The following is a 23,194-nucleotide window of genomic DNA, read 5'->3' as shown; positions in this document are numbered from 1 at the left end:
TCCATCCATTGCAGTCACTGATCCATCCATCAACCCATGCTTCAGAAAACATGAAGCAGATCTTTTCTCCCTTTAAGCCGCAATTCTTGATGTTCACACACGTGCACGTTCAAATGTGTGTATTATGCTGTATTTTGATGACAAATGCTTTTGTCACAATACACAAAAAGAATAATTGATGTAAATGATCAGAGATAGTGGAATATCAAGTACTGCAGCTTTAAAATCATGTTTCAACTGAATGATGAAGCAATCGCATTTACTTCATGAAGTAACCAACCATACTGACACAGATGTATTTGCCATGTATGTGCATGTGTTGGCTAGCATCTAATGGACCTTCCACCAACCTGGTTAAACGCACACTGTAGTTCCATCTCTGAAAGACTGAAGAAAAAGACCTCATCCTTTACTTAGTTCAAAACCGGAATCCATAGTCCACAGTCCCTTCTCGGGCAGCTAGTTTAAAATTCATTAATCAATTTCACAGTATCACAAAAACCACGACAAACTGATTGTATGCCATATATTTCTCAGTAGATCAATCATAAAACATGAGCAGCAGAGTCAGCGAAATTTGGAGCGAGGCTACAGTCTGCTTCAAACCGCCAACCTTCACCCTTGAATGAGTCAGCATTTTGCGGGGGGATTGCGTAGGAAGGAATTCCTCAGCTGGCAGTCTTATAATCGTGCCTCCTCTTCTTTACTGTAATATTGTCCATTTATTGGTTGGAATGAAGGGTGGTGGTCACAATAATGGTGGGCCTGGGGTGTCAGGGAAGGGGGAGCGTTGACTAATTGCTCTCCTTCAGGGAAAAGGAAATGGGGGGAGCTTAAATGAATAGAGAGCTTTATATTCTTATGGCCTTAGACTCACTTCAATAAGGTCACGAAAAGTGCCTGCTATAATTTCCGTTTTGTTAAAATAGTTGGTTGTTTTCACTGGTTTTCTTTTATGTGCAACGAGTCCAACCATATGCTTGCGCAAACAGCCTTTTTATAGTGCACATTTTGTTGCCTTCGCGGTTCTTATATTGTCAATTACAGTGCTGTTAATCCATCTCATTCAACTTCAGGATCTTCTTGAACCATTCACTATTTATTGGGCGTTAAAAATTCAAAGGAGGTGCAAGCAACCATCTTCAGCCTGTGAAAGTACGGAAGTACTCTCTCTGTGTTTAACCCGCTGTTTTTTCCCCCTCTGCGTTTATGAGGTTATAATGGAGGCGCGGCACAAAAGCTCTAAACGTGCTTTGGATTTTTGAATGCGTGCGTCTGCTCATACACCTTGTGAATCCTTTTCATTCACCTTTAAGGCACTGACAGGAAGTTTCCTGTTGGTAGCAGTATTGTTGAGCAACAGCTTAAAGATAAACACAGGTGAATTAGTTTTTTCCCCATGGGATGTATTGATGTAGTTGCTCTGGAAAAACATGTAGCAACAGGTACTATGGACATCATAACACATGAAAATGACACTGCAGTATAGTCCACAATTTTCACTGTTCATCCGTTGAGCTCCAAGTCTGCTTTCGACTCGAATTATGTACCGTAACATGAATGCAAAGAAGCAGGACTTTCCCCACCTTTTTCCGTAGCACTAGATGAATAGAGTTGTCCAGAATTCATTAGCATTTTGATCAATGAAGATTCCTGCGGAACGCAGGGGTCAGGCCACCAAATAGTAAGCGAGTCAAGAAATGCGTTTCAACTGGTTTGTGTTTGTAATTTAATGTTCGCATAGACACTGAAGTTTCCCCCAAAACGTTTTTTGGCTTCAGGGGACATCTGTGGTTTATTGGTATATATCTGACTAGTCTGTTTTGTCTCATCCTCTCTCCATCTGTCTGCACAAACACTTCAACTTTGCTCTGTCATCACTTCATTCTGTCACGATCCCCTCGTCATACTTGACTTCCTGTCTCACCTCTTCTTGACCCTGACCTCTTACTTCTTGATCTTGATCCCTCTCTGCCCTCAACCACATTCCTCCCACCCACCATTCTTGGCTCTGCAGTGGAGCGTCGACCTGTCAGGAACATCCAGGTGTACAACCCCACGACCAACAGCCTGAACGTTCGCTGGGAGCATGCCACAGGCCCAGTTTTGCAGTACCGGGTGATCTACACTCCTGTTACTGGGGCCAAGCCTTCAGAGTCGGTGAGTTTGTGGGCGCAAATGTATAAAATGCAATTTTAAAGCCCAACATCCCACTTTTAGCTTGAATTTAAACTATTCTTCCATTTGCCACAAGAAATGTAACATCAATAGGACATCAAAAGTTAAACATTCGTCTGCTTACCAAATTTCATTCATGTCTTTTTATCCGTGCATTAGCATGAACTGTAAACCACGACTGGGTTCATTGAAGAAGTTCTTGAAAGCATTTACCACTGTATATGACATCTGCAAGGAGTGTTTCCATTCCACGTTTCCTTTACGTGGAAAGAATTTTGAGGAGTATCTAAACAACTTTTGAAGTTGTACTTGATGTGACATCATTGGCTCGCTCTGTCACCTGCATCAAATAGTGATGATTTCAGAACTCATCCCTTCGCTGAGGTGATTTGACTCCACAATATGGACTATTTCATCTGCATAAGTGGCTGTGGGTTGACAGCTTTACTTTTTGTTAGCCTCGATTTTTTTATTCTTGGAATAAGTCTCCAGCTACTCCGTTCTCACGCAACTGTTCATATTGTGTGCAAAGATGTGACCTTCGCAGCCGTCAAACACACTCTTCAACTTCAAAGGAATACAGTACAGTATTTGGCTCTTCCTTCCTCCCAGTGCTGACAGCTCTGATACGACTGATGAGTCAAAGGGAGGCAATGTGTGGAATGCACAACACGTGTGTATCCAGAGAGAGGGGGAAAGATTCTGGTGGGAGCAATCGCCAGGTGGATGTCATGCATGTCTATACACTTCACGCTCATTCGCTCGAACTGGAGTGTTTGGTTAAGTGGGGGATCCAAATGTAGGCTAGCAGCAATAGAGGCCAGACCAATTTTCACAAAAGAAGGAGATTGTGATAGAAAGGAAAAATAGGCACATGTGCAATTTACACAGCTAGGCATGACAATAGTGTAAATGGGGAGTTTTTGGGAGAAAAATAAGTTAATAAGACAGAATTAAACTAATGACTGAAACAGGGAGAAAAATGTAATTGGAAAACCATTGAAATATAGGAATCTAAACTCTAAGGGCACTTTACAGAGTGGCCAAGGCCAAACATTTTTAATGTAGATCAGCAAAGAAAAGTACTCACAAATACTGAATTTGTACCAATTATGTCATTCATATGTCATATGTAATACCGTGGCCCTGATTTTAGTATTTTACCAGGTTTTTCAAAATTGCTAGTAAGCAGTAAAGTAATAAGTAGCTAAGTGCTGAGTAAAAAAAAAGAGTTACAAATAAAATCATCTTGGAAGAGGTAGACTGGTCGTTTCCCAATCTAGAGGTTGTGAGTTCGATACCCTGCTATTGTGATCATGTTGAAGTATCCTTGAGCAAGATATCGAACCACAATTGCTCCTGATGGAATGTCATCAGTCGGTAGCTGAGGTAATAGTGTGAAGCACTTTGCGTACCTAAGGTAGAAAAGTGCTATACAAGTGACACCCCCATATAAGCAGACAAATTGGATAGCCGACCATCCCAATGACAATTCGCACTCATGACAATCTCACCACATAACATTCATATTTTGTCTTTGTATTCAGATTACGGTACCAGGGACCTCCACCACGGCACTCCTGCCGGATCTGATTCCAGACACTGATTACAACGTTGCAGTCGTTGCAGTATACAGTGATGGTGAAGGAGCCACCATCACTGACAACGGCAAAACACGTACGAAAGTCGTTCTTACAACTCTGCATTGATTAGAAAAACACAGTGAATACCTTATACGCGAAGTCCTTATTTCAGTACCAATGGGTTAGTAATAAATTGTATGATGTGGTATTGAAATTCCTCAAAATGTAGGTCCACGCGGCGGCCCCAGGAACATGCGCGTGTACGACCCCACTACCTCCACTCTCTCTGTGAGCTGGGAACATGCTGATGGCCCAGTCATGCAATACCGCATCACCTACGCCCCAACCACTGGAGACCCCATTGATGAATATGTAAGCGTTTGCAAAATTTGTTTTTAACCTCAGATTTGTCATTGAAATACAGAATATGTATAGAGTATACGTATACAGTCTAATGATATCCTGAAAAATGCTCCATAGCATATAGGATCTTATTACATATTTCAGGTGAAATATTTTAAACATGGTCCTTCGTGTAAGCCATGCCTTTGAGTTAACTTTTAGGTTTCTGTCATGTGACTTGCAGGTTACAGTCCAAGGGAACAGAAACAATGTGGTTCTGCAGAACCTGGATTCAGACACCCCTTATAACATCAAAGTGACTGCCGTCTATGCTGAAGGACCAGGAGGAGAGCTGGAAGGAGATGGTCGCACAGGTACAGACTATTCAACCCAAAAATCGATGGGAGTTTCCATTTAGATGAGGGAGAGAGTTAGAGAGCTTTTTCGATCTACATTGCCTGGATTCGGCACAAATGTTTGGAATTCACAGCAGAGGTCATAACATTTGCATTGACTCAACTACTTGATTGGAATTCTGATGAATTCCAGAAATAACACATTTTTGACTTGGTGTCAATGGAATCACAAACTATTGCCAGAGGATTACAAAATGGCTCGACTCCAGAGAGACCTGCATCTTCGAGAGTAGTCCTGGCTACCATCGTACCTAATTTGGCCCTTAACAAAAGGAAACCCAGTATCATCTGTTCCCTGAGGTTGCTTCATGTAGTTGCCCCTTAAATCATAAGAAATAGTCAGTGATAAGCTGATGGAACTGAAACATCTGCATGTTGTTGCTGATCCGAACCTCGTATAGATCGTTATGCCCGGTCTTTCCTACAGCGGCTATGCTTGGACCAAGGAACCTGCGAGTTTCTGATGAATGGTACACTCGCTTCAAGGTCGCATGGGACCCCGCTCCTTCAAGGGTTACTGGATACAAGCTGATCTACCAGCCCGATGGTATGATTATGCCATTCTTGATATGAGTACTTTGGTTAACATACATATTTTTCACATTGCGTCTGGTTTGTGTTTCTTCCCAGGCTCTGATGATTCCACAGAGGTGTTTGTCGGGGACGTCACTTCCCACCAACTGAATAACCTGACACCTGGAACTACCTATGATCTGAAAGTTATAGCACAGTACAGCACAGGCGTCAGTGGACCTCTGATTGGCGAAGGCACCACATGTAAGTTGGATAACTGAGGTCCAGCTCCTACAAATGACATCGGCAATCCCACTCAAATATGATTTGTGTATTTTTCAGTGTACCTGAACGTGACAGACTTGACAACGTATAACGTGGGCTATGACACCTTCTGCGTCCGCTGGGCGCAACACAGAGCTGCAACATCCTACAGGGTTAAAGTCCAACCTGTCAATCGTGAGTGAATCAGTTACTTTGTTTTTTTAAAGAATCTCTGTTGAACAATTATTGTCCTGATTAGTTAGATCTGATTTCTCTTCCCCCTTTAGCCTCTCAACGTGGTGCTCAGGAGATCACACTGAAAAGCACTGAGAGTAGCCACTGCTTTGACGGCTTGACACCTGACACCCTTTACACTGCCACCGTCTACACGCAGACCCCCAGCATGGAAGGGCCTGGCGTCAGTACAAAGGAGCGAACATGTAAGATGACATGCTTCATTGTATGCTTCGTACCATTTGCACTTGTTTTTTTAATGTATCTAATTTCAATTGCCTTAAGTGGTTAAACCCACGGAAGCGCCAACCGAGCCACCCACAGCTCCCCCACCAGCAACAGTTCCTTCGGCGTTGGATGGTGAGGAGAGCTTTCACTTGTTAACCAATGATTCTAATCCACTGAGCTGGCCGTAATTAATCAGTGATGTGCTTGAATTACAGTTTGCAGAGGTGCCAAAGCAGATCTGGTCTTCCTCATTGATGGCTCTTGGAGTATCGGCGATGAGAGTTTCCACAAGGTCATCCAGTTTGTCAAAAGTATGACTGGTGCCTTTGATGTCATCAGCCCGGACGGCATGCAGGTCAGAAGGAATTCTCTGGTGTCAGAGCATTTCAATCGTCAAACTGTTCGGGTTGATGTAGAATCTAAAAAAACTCCATTTCCATATCTCTCTCGTCACATTTCCACCTCCCTTTGAACAGGTTGGATTTGTGCAGTACAGCGATGATGCAAAGACTGAGTTCAAGCTCAACACATACCATGACAAGGGCGTCGTCGTTTCAGCTTTGCAAAATGTCCGCTACAGAGGAGGAAACACCAAGACTGGTACTGTTTTTATAAATGTGCATCTGCAAGGTGAAAATGATGAAGTTTGACAAAGGTTCTGATTCTGACTCCTTCGTCCAGGCATTGCGCTGAAGCACGTTTACGATAAGGTGTTCACCTACAACAGTGGAATGAGGAGGACCGTTCCGAAGGTTCTTGTGGTAGTCACAGATGGACGCTCCCAGGATGATGTCAAGAAGAGCGCCCTACAGCTGCAGCAAGCTGGTATGTCTAAAAGTATTTTCATCTGTTGTTTTCACAAACAAAAATTTGAATGATTGGAATTTCACCCACAAAATTGTTTGCAGATTTTTTTACCTCAATAAAAAGGTTACAAATTCGTCACATTTATATTTTAGTTAGTTTGTTTATGGCAATATGTACTGACTCAAAGTTCTACAGAAAATTATGGAGCTGTGGTGCAAGGGATAATGGATCAAGAAATGTGATTTACTGACTTTTTGTTAATGTTCCAGTCCACCACAGCTTTCCATTTGTCACATCTTATGTCATCGTTCTCAACCAGAAAGCAGCATGCCAACAAATAAACAATGCATCATTTAAAATATTAACCTCTTAGAATAGAATTTTCTTGTGTAAGCTTTAACAATTGTATTGTTTTGTGCGGTTACCACCACCAGGCTACAGTGTATTTGTGGTTGGTGTGGCCGATGTGGACATGGTAGAGTTGAGAAACATTGGCAGCAAGCCCAGTGAAAGACACGTGTTTGTGGTGGATGACTACGATGCCTTCGCCAAGATCCAGGACAACCTGATCACCTTCATTTGTGAAACAGCCACATCCAGTAAGACAGAGATTATATTTTCTCCTTTAAATATTTTAGATGCCTGACTAAAAGGGTAGACATGACTTTTGTAATGTAACGGACGATTGATTAGAGCGCCTGCACATAAGCATTCTTGTTTCTGTTTTGCTTTAGCTTGCCCTCTGATCTACATGAATGGATACACCACACCAGGTAAGCATCACTCTGGCACACACTGACCGATTCTTACTCACCATGCTTATATGACCACCATGTTATTATCTTGTGGCCACAATGACACCCTTGATCCATTTTCAGGATTCAGGATGCTTGAGGCTTTCAACATCACAGACCGAACATTCGCTGGCATGAACGGTGTGTCCATGGAGCCGGGCTCATTCAACAGCTACATTGCCTACAGGCTGCATAAGGATGCCTTCATAAACCAGCCAACCAAGTAAGAACTGCTGCAAAGTTCTGTGTAGATGTCAAATCAGTAGATTGGCTTCTTTTTCAGTGAGCCCTCAGTCATTATTGATAATGATAATACATTTCCCCTGTAGTCAAACGGATTACTCAAGTGAACCAGTAATAATACAACTTAATTGGTGTAGAATATGAAGTGCAAGCGATATTGCCTGGCGAGGCTTGTCTCCCTGTCCTGTTCTGTCCTGTCTTACTGAAATAACTCAGCCTGGACTCAAGATTTTTATGCATCCCCGAGTGGTGCGTGGCAACTATGGAATTTCTCCAGTTTAGTGTATTTATTTGGATGTGTGGAATGGAAACAGTTCACATTGTAGTCAGGAAGAGAGGATGTGGATGGAAAATGCTTTCAACATGTGAGTTATTTTTGCACACCCAGAGGGTTAACTGGTAATAATTTACCTTTAAAGGCTTTGTGACAGACTGTAACATTCTTGTTACTACAATTTGCAACTCTTCAGCAACATTTGCTTGATTTCTTGACCGTGTCCGCTTTTGGTTAATGAGGGTACAATTCGTTAACGCCAACCAACAGGGAGATCCATCCAGATGGTCTTCCCCCATCCTACACCATCGTCCTCCTTTTGCGACTCCTTCCTGACACAACTTCAGATCCTTTTGATATCTGGCAGATTGCTGACAGAAACAACAATCCGGAGGTCGGACTCACCATCAACCGTAAGTCACTTCTTTTCATTTGGTCCGCTCGTTGCTGTAGCAAATTAAACTTTGACATAGTTGATTCATTTTGGATAGTAATGGAAAACGGTAACAGGGAATGCATCCGAATTTAGGATTCGGCTTGCTTCTAAGATTGGCATTTATTTTTCAACGAGTATCTTTTACCGCTGTGGAACCGCACATGTGGTAAGTGCATGCAAATGATTAGGCGCATGGACTAAATCCCCCCGAACCTTCCTGTTATCCCCCTCATCCGTCTACCCCCATGTGTTCCCGATAGTACAGCCTGTGCTTTGCGTGCCGCTTCATCATAGCGTTCATCAAAGCCTCCTCTCTTTCCAGCTTCAAGCAAAACAATCACGTTCTACAACAAGGACACCCGAGGAGAGATCCAGAGAGCCATTTTTAATGAGGAACAAGTGAAGCGCGTTTTCCATGGCAGTTTCCACAAGGTAAACACACTGCACCATCCTTGAAGGGAAGAGCTGCAGTGCTCCTTGTGCATGATGATTATTGACAATGGGCGTCTTTATGCCAATTCACGTACCATTTAAAATGTTTTAAATCATTTTTAGGATCTATTGTTTCGTTATGACAGATCAACACCCAAGCTCCTGCTTTTTTTTTCCTTGGCAAAAAGTTATTCGTAATCCATTATACAACTCCTTGTCTCCTGTTCAAGTGGTATTTTAGAATTCTATTACTCACTTGATGAATGAGCTTTGGAGTTTATGAATACAATTTCGAAGAATTTCTTCGACTTTAGCAATCCAATAACCACACGAAGACAGCGGAAATATTTGGCAAGTTGTTGAGTGATTTCCAAACCAATCAGCGCTGCTCACAGGAGGCTGGATTGATTTGGATTCAGCGTGAATTAGTCATGACGCATTTTTGTACTACGTAAACGCAGCTTTATACACTACTATTTTAATCAAAACTGATTGCAGCTGCAACAATGTCGTCATCTTTTACAGCATTACAAGGAATTAACCCTTCCTTATTAGCAGAGTCGTTAAGAGAAGAGTGTCTTCTAACAATCTGTCAAAACAACTCATCGCTTCAACTAACCGCCTACAGAGCCATTATTTTCCTTTCACGAAACCTTTGTCTTCAGAACATTTGCCACTACATTAGGCCGACTTGCTTATGTAGCATCTCTTGGGAGGACTCAAATCAGATTGTATCAAATCCAACTCAAACCAGCAGCGACTGTAAAACATCTATTGTTTTGTTTCAACACAGCGGGATGTTGGGATCACACAATGAAACATCGTATATTTTCTTACTTATGGCTCATCCCGCACTGCAGGGGAAAAAAGTCGTTTCAAGTCCAGTTGCTTTAACTTTTTTTTCCCCCTCAAAGACTAATATGTAGGTCCCGTAAGATGACTGACCAAACAAAATTCAGGGGACCTATCCAATGGCAACATTCAATCATGCCTGAATAACCTCGATTGAGTGAACTCTTGGAACTTCAGCACAATCAGATTTTCCTATAAGAAATAATAGGAATAGAATGATTCTTCTTGTAAATATTGTAAGGAAATATTTTAAGTGATGATATGGTAATGTTAACATATTTTGTTGTGATTTTAGTTCAAAAAGAAAACGTTTTGCCCGTAATATGCAAATAACTCTTTTTGATCGTATTTTTGAAAACTTAATTTTATATCGTTATTTAGTGTTTTGACTTCTAGTCATTGTTATTATTGTGTCAACAAAACATTTTCCCATCAAATTATTGTTTGATACCAAGTTTTTGACTGCAGCTGTCCCGAAAGTCCATTTTTTGTCTTTTTTCTCGAAATGAATATGAAAACGGGAATCTGAGCATGATTATTCAGAAACCACACAACTAAATTGGGGGGAATTTCATGACTAAATGATATCCTGGAAAATGTTTGCTTGTGATTTAATGACATCACCGATGGACAGCATAATTTGTATGTGTGAACCCTCAGAGCGTGACCATGGCGGCGACTGTAGTCCGAATGTACACTGGGTGGCTAGTTTGTGGCCCAGCGGTTTACCGAGCCGCTTATTTACTGGGGTTGCTGACTGAGTGCTGCTGCTTCATGCTTTGGCAGACTTTTTTTGATGTGGTTTCCTGACACTTTGTCCACTATAGTTTCAGACTCACCTCATAGTATCGTATGTAACGTGTCGATTCGTGTATGCCATATATAAATGCGGGTGGCCTGAACTCCTCTTCTAAAAATTGCTAGTGTCTGGCCAAAACCTCGGATGGCGAATTTCTTCAAAATCTTCACGTTTTTCTCCCAAATGTGCCAGCATTATGGGGGGGTTCATACTCCATTTTGTTGATTTATGTTTTCAATAGAATGCAAAGAGTTATCATTAATTGAGACTTAGTCGATTAGCATGGCTCAATCTGATAACCACGCCCCCAGCGGCTTTATAACACATTGCAGAAAATGCAATTTTCCTCAAACACATTCCCCCTCACTCATGTTCTCTTCTGCTTCAAGATTTAGCTGACGTGCTGATAACTCAATAAATGTAGGTAGTGTTCAAATGTTCCAACCCCAAAATAATCCATCAGGTCTCAGACACTGTTGTTTGACATTCATAGAGGCATTCAACATCAGGGCTGAAAGTTGACCACAGAGTTGTACTTTGCCAATGAAACTTTAGATCATTTGGTCCTCTGAAGTTCTCTTTGAACCGGTACTATAAATCTAACTTTAACCATTAGAATAATAGGACTTTCCCAGTAATGGATAATATAAACATTACTAATCGCAGTAATAAATTTAGAAATAACGCAACTAAAACCTTTTTTTTAAATCCAACAACCACATTCCAGAATTAGGTTTCATAGAATTTTTTAAAGTCGAAATGACAAAAAAACAAAAACAATGTTACAGTATGCAGGCAGTTAAGTCATTCTGGGACAACTTGACCTTTAATGTACTGTTTAACAGTCATACAGAGGAAAAGAAAAATGCAGTGAGTATTGAGTATGCATTTTATTTAGGTAAGGAGTGCAATGTTCCTTTTATTTCTTCACACCAACTCCTTTTCGGCTTTTTCATTTTTGTAACGTATTAAGAGTCCTATTATGTGGTTCAAGTCCACAGCATCGTGTCATCGAGTGCTTGCATTTGGCTTTCCCCCTCAAACTTGTAAATACAGAGCAACTCAGTCTTGAGAGGTCGTGGTCTACCGCTAGCTGAGCATGTGGGAAAGCTCTCAAAGATGACTTTTGCAGCTGAGAGCCACACTACCCCTCTTGGGAACTCCCTGACTCCCACACTTGAGGGGTAGGAGTCTGTAGCCAGGATGGTCCACGAATGCACTTTTCAGTTTGTCTCATAGTAAAACACAAAATCTTTTGCATCGCTGCATCAAGTCAACCTCGAGAAGTAAGTCTAACATAGACTTCAGTAAAGTAACCAATTTAAAAAGAAAAACAAAAATCAGTGTGGAATCTTTAAATACCGATGGGTTTGTCTCTTTGGAATTTCACCTTGAAGTTACACCACATCTCATTTTCACGTGGACATCCTATCCTTTCTTGACTTTCACAAGAAGTCTTAATAACTCAAGAAACGTCACCCGAAATACAGGAAACGTCTTGTGTTGTATCTTGTGAAGTGACATTAGACAAAGGCGCCACCCGACAGGACCAATTAGCGCATACTTGCTCATTAGATCATCCGTGCAATGAATCCCTTTGGACGTTAAGGTTCAGGATTGGTGCATCCCAAGAATAACAAAACATATTCTGATAGAAATTGTGCACGGTAGAAGATCATCCTGGAATTCAAGCCCATGATCATATGTATGTGAGGTGTTCACAGTAGCCTTCCTTTGAGTCAACACAATGATGATGTTTCACTGGAGTAACACCTCCTCTTGTGCAGTGGTTCCCAAGCTTCATTAAAACAATGCAATTCCACCAAACAAAATTGTCCCACAAAATACGAATACTGAAATGATGGTTTTTTTCCTCATGTAACTCACAAAGGTATATACTCGTTGTGAAATGTTTACAAAGTTACACAGGCTTATTACACCTTCTAACATTTAATGGAAGAGCATTTAATTGTTCTGCCTGTCTCTTTATGTCGATGGAATAGATAAATGAATATATATTTGTATTAACAGTTTGGGGTCACACAAAATCTTCAAGATACGAGTGTCATGGTGCCGTCCACCCAAGGCCCAGATACTAAAGGAAGTGAGGAGAAATTAGTTTCCAAGAACTTTGGTCAAGGCTGTGGTTATTCAGGTTTTGTTGAAAGGGATAGTGACTTGCTTATTGTAACATAAAGAAACCTTGTTTAACCGCTGAGCAAGTGAAAATGGGCTCTGGTGAAATGAAAGCTCGGTATGCCACAAATGATATGGTTTCAGGATGCCAAGCAGGACATTATCTGACACTTAAGTCATTTTGTATTGTTATACAAACTCTGTCTGCAGTTTTACCACTGCAGGCTGCTGTCAGATGGTGTATATTTCCTTCTGACTATCCATTCATCAGCAAAGGCATCAAATGGCAGTTGTGTACTGAATCAGGAACCACTGAATGGTAATATCGCAGCGGGTAATCAGCGCAGTTTTGGAAAGTCTAAACAGTTTCCTGAAAGAAGCAATTGTGCAGACTCAAGTATGAGCGTCTTTAGAAGCTTAATACAAAAGGGTTGTGAAAGGTTTAGTGAGGTTGGGTTTATCCGTAAGGCTGCACTTTTCCTTAATTCCTCATTTCCTTCACGTTTGAAAGGTCAATCAGATCCCAGACAAATCCAAAAGTGAATGTCAAACCCATATTTTCAAAAGCCAGAAGCGTTATCCAATAATAGCTTAGCTGCAAGTTTGGCAGCTGAAAGGTTGGAAAAGACAATATGTGTAATAACAATGTGCCACTTGTCCATCATCTTCATCCTACAGATCCACATCACCATCTCTCCGGAGAAAGTCAAGCTCAATTTGGACTGCCAAGAGGTGGGAGAGAAGCCCATCAAGGCGGCAAGCAACATCACACTTGAGGGAACCGAAGTGCTTGGCAAGATAGCCCGCTCTGGAAGGCGGCAGTCTGCAACAGTAAGTGAAACAAGACTTGCAGAAAACACATGTGCAAAAGCATCTCATTTTTTATCACAACTTCAGTGAACAACTAATAAAAATGAATTCTCTGAAAGAAGTCCCATGTGTGTACATACATAGTAAAAGAAGAGCTCGGTTTCCAGTACTTTGCTGTCTGTTTTTAACACTGTGCAGTGTCATCATGTATGGAAGCCATTTTTAACACCCTTCAATGTTTTTGTCTACCTCTGTGTAGTTCCAGCTCCAGATGTTCGATATTATCTGCAGCTTGAGCTGGATCAGCCGAGACAAATGCTGCGACCTGCCCGCCACAGTGAGTTTCAATTGAAAATCAGTGGTGCTCAGTAATGGAAGACTTTTTTTCTGAAAACTTTTGTCAGAGGGTGTACGTAAAAAAGTTACGTTTGACATCATATAATATAAAAATGAGTGCTTCTGCAATTATTTTAGATCTGGCACTTAAAACACTTTCATTAAGATTCTGTTGCTCGTACCAAAAGGATGCATACACGTTTTCTCAATTCTAATCCCTAATTTCCATTGATTGTGAGGTTTTGCCGCACGACCTCTCCCTGATTAGGATGAAACAATCCTGACAGCATCCGCAATTTATTTTATTTATTTTTTTATTGCTAATTGCTAGGGCTTATCTACACTTGTATTTCCCTCATCTAATCCTTTTTGTTTTTTTTCCAGCGAGATGAGGCAAAATGCCCGGCCCTCCCCCACTCCTGCACATGCACACAGGATAGCATCGGCCCCCAGGGGCCTCCCGGTCCTTCGGTAAAGTCACTTCACATCCCACTTTCCTCCGACCTGTCTTCATCTCTTCTACCGCTGATAAAATACTTTTTTCATATGTCAAACATGTTATGACAATGATGACAATGCCATAGATTCTTATGATGGTGCGACTATAAAGAGCAGCTTGACATTTGCCTGCAATACAGTTTGATCTCCCGAAGTCTTGAGGATGTCTCTCGCCTCAGGAGATATTTTCTTTTCCTTTGAGCAGAGCAATTGAGCGTGAGGCCAGTCACATGCAATGAAATGTGGGTTTCGGGGTAGCGTCAAAAGATAAATGCCTGTTGGAAAAACGAGTGGATAATGTGCGCTCATAACCCCACTCATCTCATGCGAGGATCATTTGTATGGCTGTGCATTTTGGGGCTGTTGGAATCTACTCGCGTTGTTGCTCTCATACTGTGTCTTTTGCCTGCTTGCCTTGCTAGGGCGGCCCGGGATCTAAGGGACCACGAGGAGATCGAGGCGACCCGGGCAAACCTGTGAGCAAAACCGTGTTTTACTTTTAGCATTTTGTAATGTTTTTACTGTCATTCAATCCGAAACTGTTTACAAGTCAACAACAGCCAATGACAAAGACAAATCCCAGATTCGAAAAACCGAATCGCAATGCTGCGGTTTTCCAGAAGCAGCTCCAAGTGTGCTGTAACAATATATTCTCTTGCACCAACAAAAGGAGCGGCATCTGAATTTAGTTAATACACACTGGCTGTTTATTCTCATTCCGCTCAGTCTAATAGGTGTTGAGGATTTTAAATAGTCTTAAACCACCAATGTCTGATTCGGGTTGTCTTTATTTTTTAAAGTTTTGGTTTGTGTTCTATATCTCGGCAGGGTCCAGTTGGTTCACGTGGTGACCCAGGAACTGTCGGCCCAATGGGACCACCAGGTCCTCAAGGTCCTAACGGACTGTCTCTACCTGGATCACCTGTAAGTTCACATACACCGCAAAAGTTATCTAGTCATCATTATCAGTGTTAAACACAGCAATGAGAAACATGTGGGGACATTCTTGAATGGCTGGAATATTTCCCTACACAATCATTAGTGGTTGGGATGGAAAGCAAAAGGAAACATTTGTATTTTTCTCCTCCACATTCAGGGTCGCCCCGGACCAAAGGGAGATCGCGGAGACTCTGGCCTTGCTGGCCTGCAAGTAAGGACCTCCCCTTTCTTCTTGTGGTTTATGAACAGGAAGCAAGAGAGTATTCATTGAGAGAATTGCTGCTTGGGGGCGGGATTCAGTTGACACGGCAAGCAGGGAAACCACACTCAGGAGTGGGAGGATTACCCTCCATCCTCAGGGACATCCACACTCTCAAGGGGGCGTGATGATTGACAAACGGTAGACCAATGATGCAGTTAAATTATTAAGTCTGGGCTCAGGTTACCAAACGGGAATGGAACATGTTCTTTTCCCGGCCTTGTAACTGAAGATGATAGCGACTCTGTTAAAAGTATGTGTTTAAATTCTGAACTTAACATGAGTTTGCGTGATCTTTCTTTTTCATATTGCACTCCCTTAGCGGATTTCGATTGAAAGTTAGTGTAGCCAACACTGGATTGGAAATGGGAGGTTGTTGAGGCAATTCCCAGTGGTTGAAAAAGTGTTTTTTTTTAGGTTTGCTGTATATACCATCATTAATGTATATGTCCTTATGGATATTATGTATCAATTGGATTGAGTCTGAGGTTAGTATGTTGACTTTGGTGTAATAACTGAGAAAAGGCATGATTTTTATTTTTTTTTTGTCTTTATAGTCCATTTAAGCAGAGCTATTTGGTAACTGCAGGAATAGGTTGTTCCTGACCGTTGCACATTGATTGACTGTGTCTGTTTTTTTTTTTCCTCCAAGGGTCCTCCTGGACCACGTGGTCCTTTGGGCGCTGTTGGACTAAGTGGAGCGCGGGTAAGATACACCACCAGAGCCGCTCAGTGTGCACTCTTGATGTGGTCACAAATGGATGCAATCACACTTATTTGGTTCTAAATTGGTCACTCACTTATGGAATGAACCAACTGTGCAGACCAAAATGCTGTTGTAAAGAGTGTGATTGTTCTAACTAGTGTCCTCAATAATAGTCAAGGCACAAATGATCCAAAAAGTAATTTAAAAAGACAGACTGAAGACTGAAAGCAATAGAAAGTCATGACGCTGACGTATTGCAAGGAGTGTCCCAAGTGTGTTGTAGCCCACGTATGATTGTTTGTTGTTTCTACACAGGGCCAACCAGGAAAGGACGGACCATCTGGACCCAGAGGCCCACCAGGGCCAATGGTAAGTGTGTGTTGCATTAAATGTGCTTCAAATCCTGATTGATGTGTAACCATTGCTTTTCCACTGTCGTCTCTTCGTGCTTCTGCTGCCAGAGTGATGCTGCTTGTGTCGTCCCACTTCTTTTCACTGTGGTTAACGGGATGTCTGAATGTAATTAATCCAGCCCTGCAGAGGACAGGCGTCATGCCAACATACAATAAATAAATAATTATACACTGTATATCTCATAAGTGCTATTAGCAGAGGATGTTTTGACTTGCGAGTGTTTTCATCCCCGCTTTTGGCCCTTGGCAAAATGTGGCCTCTAATGCAGTTGTTACAGTGTAGATCCCAATTTAAATGAAATCATGCAACGGTTAATGTGAAACAAACTTAGTAATAGCACATGTGAGAATAAGTCACATATGTGTAAGTCTCAAGTCTTAACTTTTCTATTTCAAGCAATCCCCAAGTTACTGTGGAGGAACTAAAGCAAGTTAAGGTCTCTCGGAATTTCAAGCAAGTCGATCACTTAGGTTAAGAAAGTCATCAATCAAGTGTTACGACTTTGCTGAGTCATAACATATATTGGAGTGAAAATTAAATAGTTTTTTACTTGTAATAACACAATAAAAATATATTTACACCGATAAAAGTCAAGGGATCATGTAATAAAATTAATATACGCTTATTATTTAGAAAAAAAGAAGTGGAAGTAAAGGGATGGATATCTAGAATAAGACATGTTTTTTTGTTGTTGGCATGAGTGTTTACAGATACACTGTTACCTGATAATAAACATTGAAATATACATGGAAGAAAATATAACATAGATTTATATTAGTTCGTTAGTGTCTCTGTGTGAATTGGCGAACGGAATTAACTTTGTACACTTTGTCGGGTTCCTCTTCATGAAGTTCAGTACATTTACTTGCATGAGATTACAGGCTGATCTGCCACATCCAATATGGCGTAGGTGCAGACATCGTAGCAAAAGGTCAACAGCAGTATGCATGTCTATGCTACCACATTTATAAATGCATTGTTTTGTCACAAACCTCTCTTTCTAAATGTCCATCTCTATCGCCTTCCCAATGAAACGCCAATCTGACATAAATCTTATTAATCTTATCTTATCTTGTCTTAAAAAAAATGGGTGTTTCAAGTCTGACACAAGTCAAATCGTGTGACTTTAGTCTCCTGTCTCTGTTTCTAGTGCTTAAGTTAAAGATGATGAATTATGCATTGCTGTTTTCTTTGTCTCTGCTTTAGGGCAATCCTGGCACTCCAGGTGTACCAGGAGTTACAGGCAAACCAGGAAAACCAGGAGACGTGGGACGCCAAGTATGTGATGATGATGATGCAAACATGTCATGTGCCACATGGCAAATAGAAGCACAACTTTTTAGCTGACGTTTCTCTCATTAACAGGGACCCGTCGGCAATAAAGGAGAAAAGGGCGAGCGAGTATGTACACTTTCATCGAATCAGTCATTTCCTACCATCGCTATCGCATTGATTTAATCATACTTTGTATTTCCAGGGAGACTTTGCATCCCAAAACATGATGCGCTCTATTGCGAGACAAGTTTGCGAACAGCTTGTGAACAGTGAGCAAAATTCTTCACCCTATTATGCTCGACTTTGATCATCCCGCTCTAACATGTGTTGTTATTTGTTCCAGGTCAGATGAGCAGAATCGACCAGATGCTCAACCAGATTCCTTCTGGCTACCGCAGCAACAACCCAGGACCACCGGGTCCACCTGGCCCAGCTGGCGAACCAGGAACCCGTGGAGAGCCCGGACAAAGCGGACGACCTGGCTTCCCAGGAGGTCCTGGTTTACCTGGAAGTCAAGGAGAAAGAGGTACTTGAGCTATTTTTTTTTAGATTCGCTTTGTTAAATTTGTGTTTAAGGTCATGTTCATTGTGACTGAATTACATAGCTATCTGGTGTAGTCTGCACGTGGTTCAACTTAACTATTTTCCATATGTGGGCTTTAAATTCCAATTTATTACAGGATGTGTTTTTTTTCACTAATGTTTCATCATTGCAAAACTGCTTTCACTCTTATAGGTACGCCAGGTGAGAAAGGAGAGAGAGGATCTCCAGGCACAGGTGTCAGAGGACAAAGAGGCACAACTGGACCACCAGGTAAGACTCTCCTTCCTTCTTCTCTCTTTAGTCTAACAATGGCCTTCATTGTTGAATCTTCCACCCAATGAGGCAAGGAACGGAGGTGTGTAGGTCTTCTATTTATCATCTCTCAGGAGCAGCTGCAGACAGACTGCTGGCCAAATGCAGTCGCGTGTCTTTATGTTTGCACTTAATCCCACTCGCACAGTGGCGACATTTTTCTTTTCATGGTGCTTTTGAACACAATAACTAGTCCCCTTTGTGAAATTAAAATAGCTTTTCAGGAAAAATAAATAAATACATTTTGACCAAAAATCTGTGTTTGCAGGCAGCTTCATTGTGCAGCTGCATCGCATAAAATCTCTGAAAAACACCAAAAATATTCCTGAAGCCTTTTATGTGCAACGGGCTTCTCCAAACATCGTGCACATCTGAAATATTACATACCGTAGCATTCATTTAAATTTTACTTGTCTTTACATTCGGACGTGTTCCAGATGTCAGTCATGGTCATGATACAATTCTAGATTTCTTGTAGAGTTCTAATGACTTCATTGTAACACTACAAAGCGTAATCTCAACACGAATTGTATAAATTGCTCGTCACGTTTTAAGATTTGCTTTTGGTAAGAGGAAGATATTTGTGAAGTATGTGTTCTGTTGAATCCTGCCTCACGAGACCAAATGCTGAATGATGTGAGACACAACTAAAGACCTTTGGGAGGAAGTCCACTCTGATGACTCAATCCAATATGAGTGTGTCGAGGTGTGTGCGTGCGCAAGTGCTGGTTTTAATGTGTGCGTGAAGGAGAAAGAGTCAGATTGTTGCACAATGATCTTACTTTGGTGGCTTCGTTGACAACACATGGGTTCACTTAAGGCAGAGGGCGCGAGGGGGAAAATTCCATGCTGAGTTCTCACTGTCTAGACAGATGGAGCTTGGGGGAGCGGGGCGGGGGGCTAGAACTGGTACCTTTTTCGACGCAACCTTTCTTTTTTTGGGGGGGGGGTCAAGCTTTTTATAATGGAGCAACTGGAATTGTGAAAGGGCTGCCAACCGGCTCCACTCAATATTTAAGCGAGATCTCGTGAGGTTTTGTGTGCGTACCTCTTCAAAACACCCTCTCGCTCTCTTTTCAGGACAACAAGGAGAGTCAAGAACAGGACCCCCAGGTCCCACTGGCTCTTCCGGTCCTCGGGGCCCTCCAGGTCGTAATGGTAATCCCGGGGTGAGGGGACCACCAGGACCCCAAGGATACTGCGACTCCTCTCTGTGTGTCGGCATCCCTTACAACGGACAAGGATATCCAGGTAAGGCTGAAAATGTCTCGCTCCTGCATGCTACTACATGACATAGCACACTAATTACATGCAGCCCAGTGCACTACTTTCTATGATAACATTTAGAAAGATGCATGTTCTGTGGTAGGGAAAACAAAATATTAATGTGAGAAAACTGACCAGTCACTAAACGCTATTCTTTAAAGAGCAATTATTGAATTATTACCTGACAGTGAAACCTCTAAGGTTGAACTCTAGCCTTTCCCGGAAGCTGAGATGAGTTAACCACTGCGTTGTAAAATAAGTTTCTATAGTTATAATCACACTTTTCCTTTTTTTTGCCATATTTGATGCGGTCGTCAAATTCTGGTCAAATTCCAAATTGTATAACTTCAGGGGTATTTCACTTTTGAGGTTTCACTATTCTGTGAACAATGGGTCCATTCAACGATTTTGGCCGAGATAGTCAAACATCAACTTCCTCACATGGAAACTGACTTCACTGTATCTTCATCATCGCCAACTTGGAATTCTTCATTTCACTCTCACTCAAGCTCCGTGTGCAATTTTTTAAATCCAAATCTTAATCGGCCAGCTGTGGCTTGCCAAGCCCGTGTTGGACTATCCCTACTGGGAAGTGTTTAGTGATCGGTCAGTTGGGACTCACCACTTTCCACCACCTGCAATTTGTTTTATCTTCTATTTAAAACATGCATGTAAATCACTCTAGCTAGCAGTGTATGATTCCCTGCATAGAGTATAGTACCTTTTTTTTTTCACAGAGACAACCCACTCCATATGAATATTTACAGTTTTTGGCATAGTAAATTCTCTGAGTCTACTATGCAGCGTTAAAGTTTGAAGTCCTGTTTCTGAGACCTTTGCCCATTTGTTTCAGGGCATTAATAAAGGATAAGCACCATGGACATGACTAATGAACATTAAAACAAACATTACAAAAAGCCAAAAACCAGAATGGAAGTGGACTGGCACTAACATCATCTCACAGCTATAAGCTACCATGATGGCAACCTGCTGGCCTGTTTGCATCTTGAACCACAAAAACCGCTGGGAACACAAAAACAGAGACAGAGCATTCCTACCAAGGAAGGAGCATGTACAAACACCACCCAACACAACTACTAACAAAGAGGATTTCATAACCGTGTACATGTAGAGGTGAGACTGTAAATAAAACTAATGTTGTGCGTTGTAAATGATGTATGAACCCGGACACTTCACTAAATCCAAGTTAACGTCTGTACTGAGCTTCTGCCTTATAACTCCCCAACCCTGCTAACTTACTTACACCAGCAATAACCTCTGTTTACAAAGTGACCAGACTGAAGCATGTTCCATTTGTACTTTTAACCATTATCTTTTTATTTTGTGTGTATGTCGGACAAATTGGTGCTCAGTGTTGCTCTCTTGCCAGTTTAGTGGAGCGCAGTTGTTGTTGTTGTTGTTTTTTTTTTTTTAAGATTTATTATGCAAGAACTTGCGCTAAGAATAAAGTCATAATAGTAGGAGAAGGGGCAGGGGGGAAGAAAAGGATTACAAGTATTCATCCTCCTGGAATAAAGTTGTAATATTAATGAGTGAACGTCACATGGCCCTAAAACCAAAAGTTTATAGAATGAGCTCTAGAAATCAGACATTAATTGATTGAAATCATTAAATATTCATTAATAACACGATTGGAAAAAAAGTAGAGTTTTAGTCCATGTACTGATGAGGGTGTTGATGTGCCAAGCACTCACTACTTCAGTGTTTATCAAATCTTTATATAAGTTGACGATACCCTCAACAGTGCAATTTGTTTGTAATTTTGCAACTTTAGTCCTAAAATTATGACTTTATTCTCACAAATTGCAACATTTTTCTCACATATTGCATTTTTTTTCTTGTAATAATTTGACTTTATTCTCATAATATATCATTTTGGTTTTTTTTTTATTTCTTTTTCTTTTCAACGAGGCTAATACTCCTTTGTGTTTAAGTCAAAGTGTAACACAGGGCATTTTAGGGAAAAAAAAAAAAAAAACGATGTGCAATACCATTTGAAATTGTGCAGCACTTGTTTGATTTGGCCGCATATTTTCTATAGCCAACAACTACCAGCCTGAACCGGAGGTAGCGTCTTTACCCGTGGAGCCCGCTGGAGCAATTGAGACAATACAATCATCAAGTTACAGGCGAAACCAGCGAAGAAAGCGATCGCTACCAAGAGGCGAAACAGAGACACTAGCATCATAACTACCACGAGTTCTTAGCGTGTAGTATTTACATAACTTTGATGATCCATTAATGTGCGGATAAAGTGCTATTCGGAACATATGCATATGGGTTTGATACCCATAGTTATATTGAACATATATTGTTTTGACATGAGAACTTAGCAATACAAGGTCGCTCATCACACTTAGTGCTCCTTTTAATGTCTGCTTGTACTATCTGACTCCAGTGCACTAATCCTGTGAAAAGAAAATGCAGAAAGAAAGTCATCCACCAGCGGGTCTTTTTATGTACAGATGTGTTGTAGGAATTCCACGGGGATTTCATTTTATCCCTTAAATGTTTCTTCTGCATCATATTTTGTATGTCCTATAAAAACAAATAACAGTCTGACTTGTAATGCACCAAACTTTTACAACCAATGTTTTTGTTTCCGCTACCAGATGTCTAATTTGCATGTTTGTGTTGTATAATTTACTGAGAATTTGTAAGTCAGAATATATTTGTGTTCTATCAATGCAGTTAGATTTGGATGCAAGACTATGAGTCATAGATTTGCTGTTCTCATGTTTTAACTGCTCATATGTTGTGAATTCCCCACAGCCTTATTTTCTTATTTATTTCTGAAAAACTGAAGAGGCATTTTTCAATAAAACTACTGAAAATGTAGCATTTGTGGCTCCTGATTTTTTTTCTTCTGCTATAAAATGGAATCACAAATTCCTCTAGTGGGAGTTCTCTTATTCGGGTTTAATGGTTATGAGTCTTCATTTTGAGTGACATAACATGTTCATTCAAGCCTTAAGAACTATGCGTTATTTTGATAGCCAAGACATTCAGCCACCCCAAATGTCAGGTCATGTCAGTGCAACAGGAAAAGAGAAGCAGGAGTGTGAAAATAAATAATCCTGACTGTTCTGACTTGCTTTACAGTCATCGGAGCAGCTTTAAATCTATTTTGAGAATAAGCACAGACTCAATTGAGGACACCACAGAAATGAGATGGAGCTGATGTCGACCCTGGAAAAACATTTTCTCAGATCAACCAATTCTTATGGAGGGAATATGAGCTACATGAGGGAAAGGAACAATTGATGCAGTTCCAATCCAGAAT

General features: G+C 41.1%; 1 protein-coding gene across 4 annotated transcripts in view; it reads left to right on the top strand.

The window, feature by feature from the left end:
• The window catches only part of col12a1a (collagen, type XII, alpha 1a), a 51,511-nt gene extending 28,761 nt beyond the window's left edge, over positions 1-22,750 (top strand). For 3 of the 4 annotated variants that reach the window (XM_088319324.1, XM_088319315.1, XM_088319308.1), the window contains 32 exons: positions 2,018-2,160; positions 3,726-3,855; positions 3,991-4,133; positions 4,348-4,477; positions 4,947-5,066; positions 5,150-5,296; positions 5,375-5,491; positions 5,584-5,736; positions 5,816-5,890; positions 5,974-6,113; positions 6,235-6,358; positions 6,440-6,583; positions 7,000-7,164; positions 7,300-7,338; positions 7,444-7,582; positions 8,147-8,289; positions 8,635-8,744; positions 13,210-13,362; positions 13,601-13,678; positions 14,062-14,148; positions 14,598-14,651; positions 15,004-15,099; positions 15,272-15,325; positions 16,026-16,079; positions 16,395-16,448; positions 17,700-17,771; positions 17,859-17,894; positions 17,971-18,037; positions 18,112-18,294; positions 18,505-18,582; positions 19,705-19,875; positions 21,953-22,750. In XM_088319324.1, coding sequence (XP_088175450.1) covers positions 2,018-2,160; positions 3,726-3,855; positions 3,991-4,133; positions 4,348-4,477; positions 4,947-5,066; positions 5,150-5,296; positions 5,375-5,491; positions 5,584-5,736; positions 5,816-5,890; positions 5,974-6,113; positions 6,235-6,358; positions 6,440-6,583; positions 7,000-7,164; positions 7,300-7,338; positions 7,444-7,582; positions 8,147-8,289; positions 8,635-8,744; positions 13,210-13,362; positions 13,601-13,678; positions 14,062-14,148; positions 14,598-14,651; positions 15,004-15,099; positions 15,272-15,325; positions 16,026-16,079; positions 16,395-16,448; positions 17,700-17,771; positions 17,859-17,894; positions 17,971-18,037; positions 18,112-18,294; positions 18,505-18,582; positions 19,705-19,875; positions 21,953-22,101 — 3,548 coding nt within the window. In that variant the 3' untranslated portion in view covers positions 22,102-22,750. Of the gene's footprint in view, positions 1-2,017; positions 2,161-3,725; positions 3,856-3,990; positions 4,134-4,347; positions 4,478-4,946; positions 5,067-5,149; positions 5,297-5,374; positions 5,492-5,583; positions 5,737-5,815; positions 5,891-5,973; positions 6,114-6,234; positions 6,359-6,439; positions 6,584-6,999; positions 7,165-7,299; positions 7,339-7,443; positions 7,583-8,146; positions 8,290-8,634; positions 8,745-13,209; positions 13,363-13,600; positions 13,679-14,061; positions 14,149-14,597; positions 14,652-15,003; positions 15,100-15,271; positions 15,326-16,025; positions 16,080-16,394; positions 16,449-17,699; positions 17,772-17,858; positions 17,895-17,970; positions 18,038-18,111; positions 18,295-18,504; positions 18,583-19,704; positions 19,876-20,743 lie in introns of all 4 variants that reach the window. The other variant, XM_088319332.1, reaches the window with a different exon arrangement.
• Positions 22,751-23,194: the final 444 nt, after the last annotated feature.

This window comes from Idiotropiscis lumnitzeri, chromosome 1 (genome assembly GCF_059441095.1).
Source record: "Idiotropiscis lumnitzeri isolate Australia: NSW breed Sydney's pygmy pipehorse chromosome 1, RoL_Ilum_1.0, whole genome shotgun sequence".
NCBI classification, from domain to species: Eukaryota; Metazoa; Chordata; class Actinopteri; order Syngnathiformes; family Syngnathidae; genus Idiotropiscis; species Idiotropiscis lumnitzeri.
Note: the sequence above shows the minus strand (reverse complement) of the source record. Positions and strands in the feature narration are given on the sequence as shown.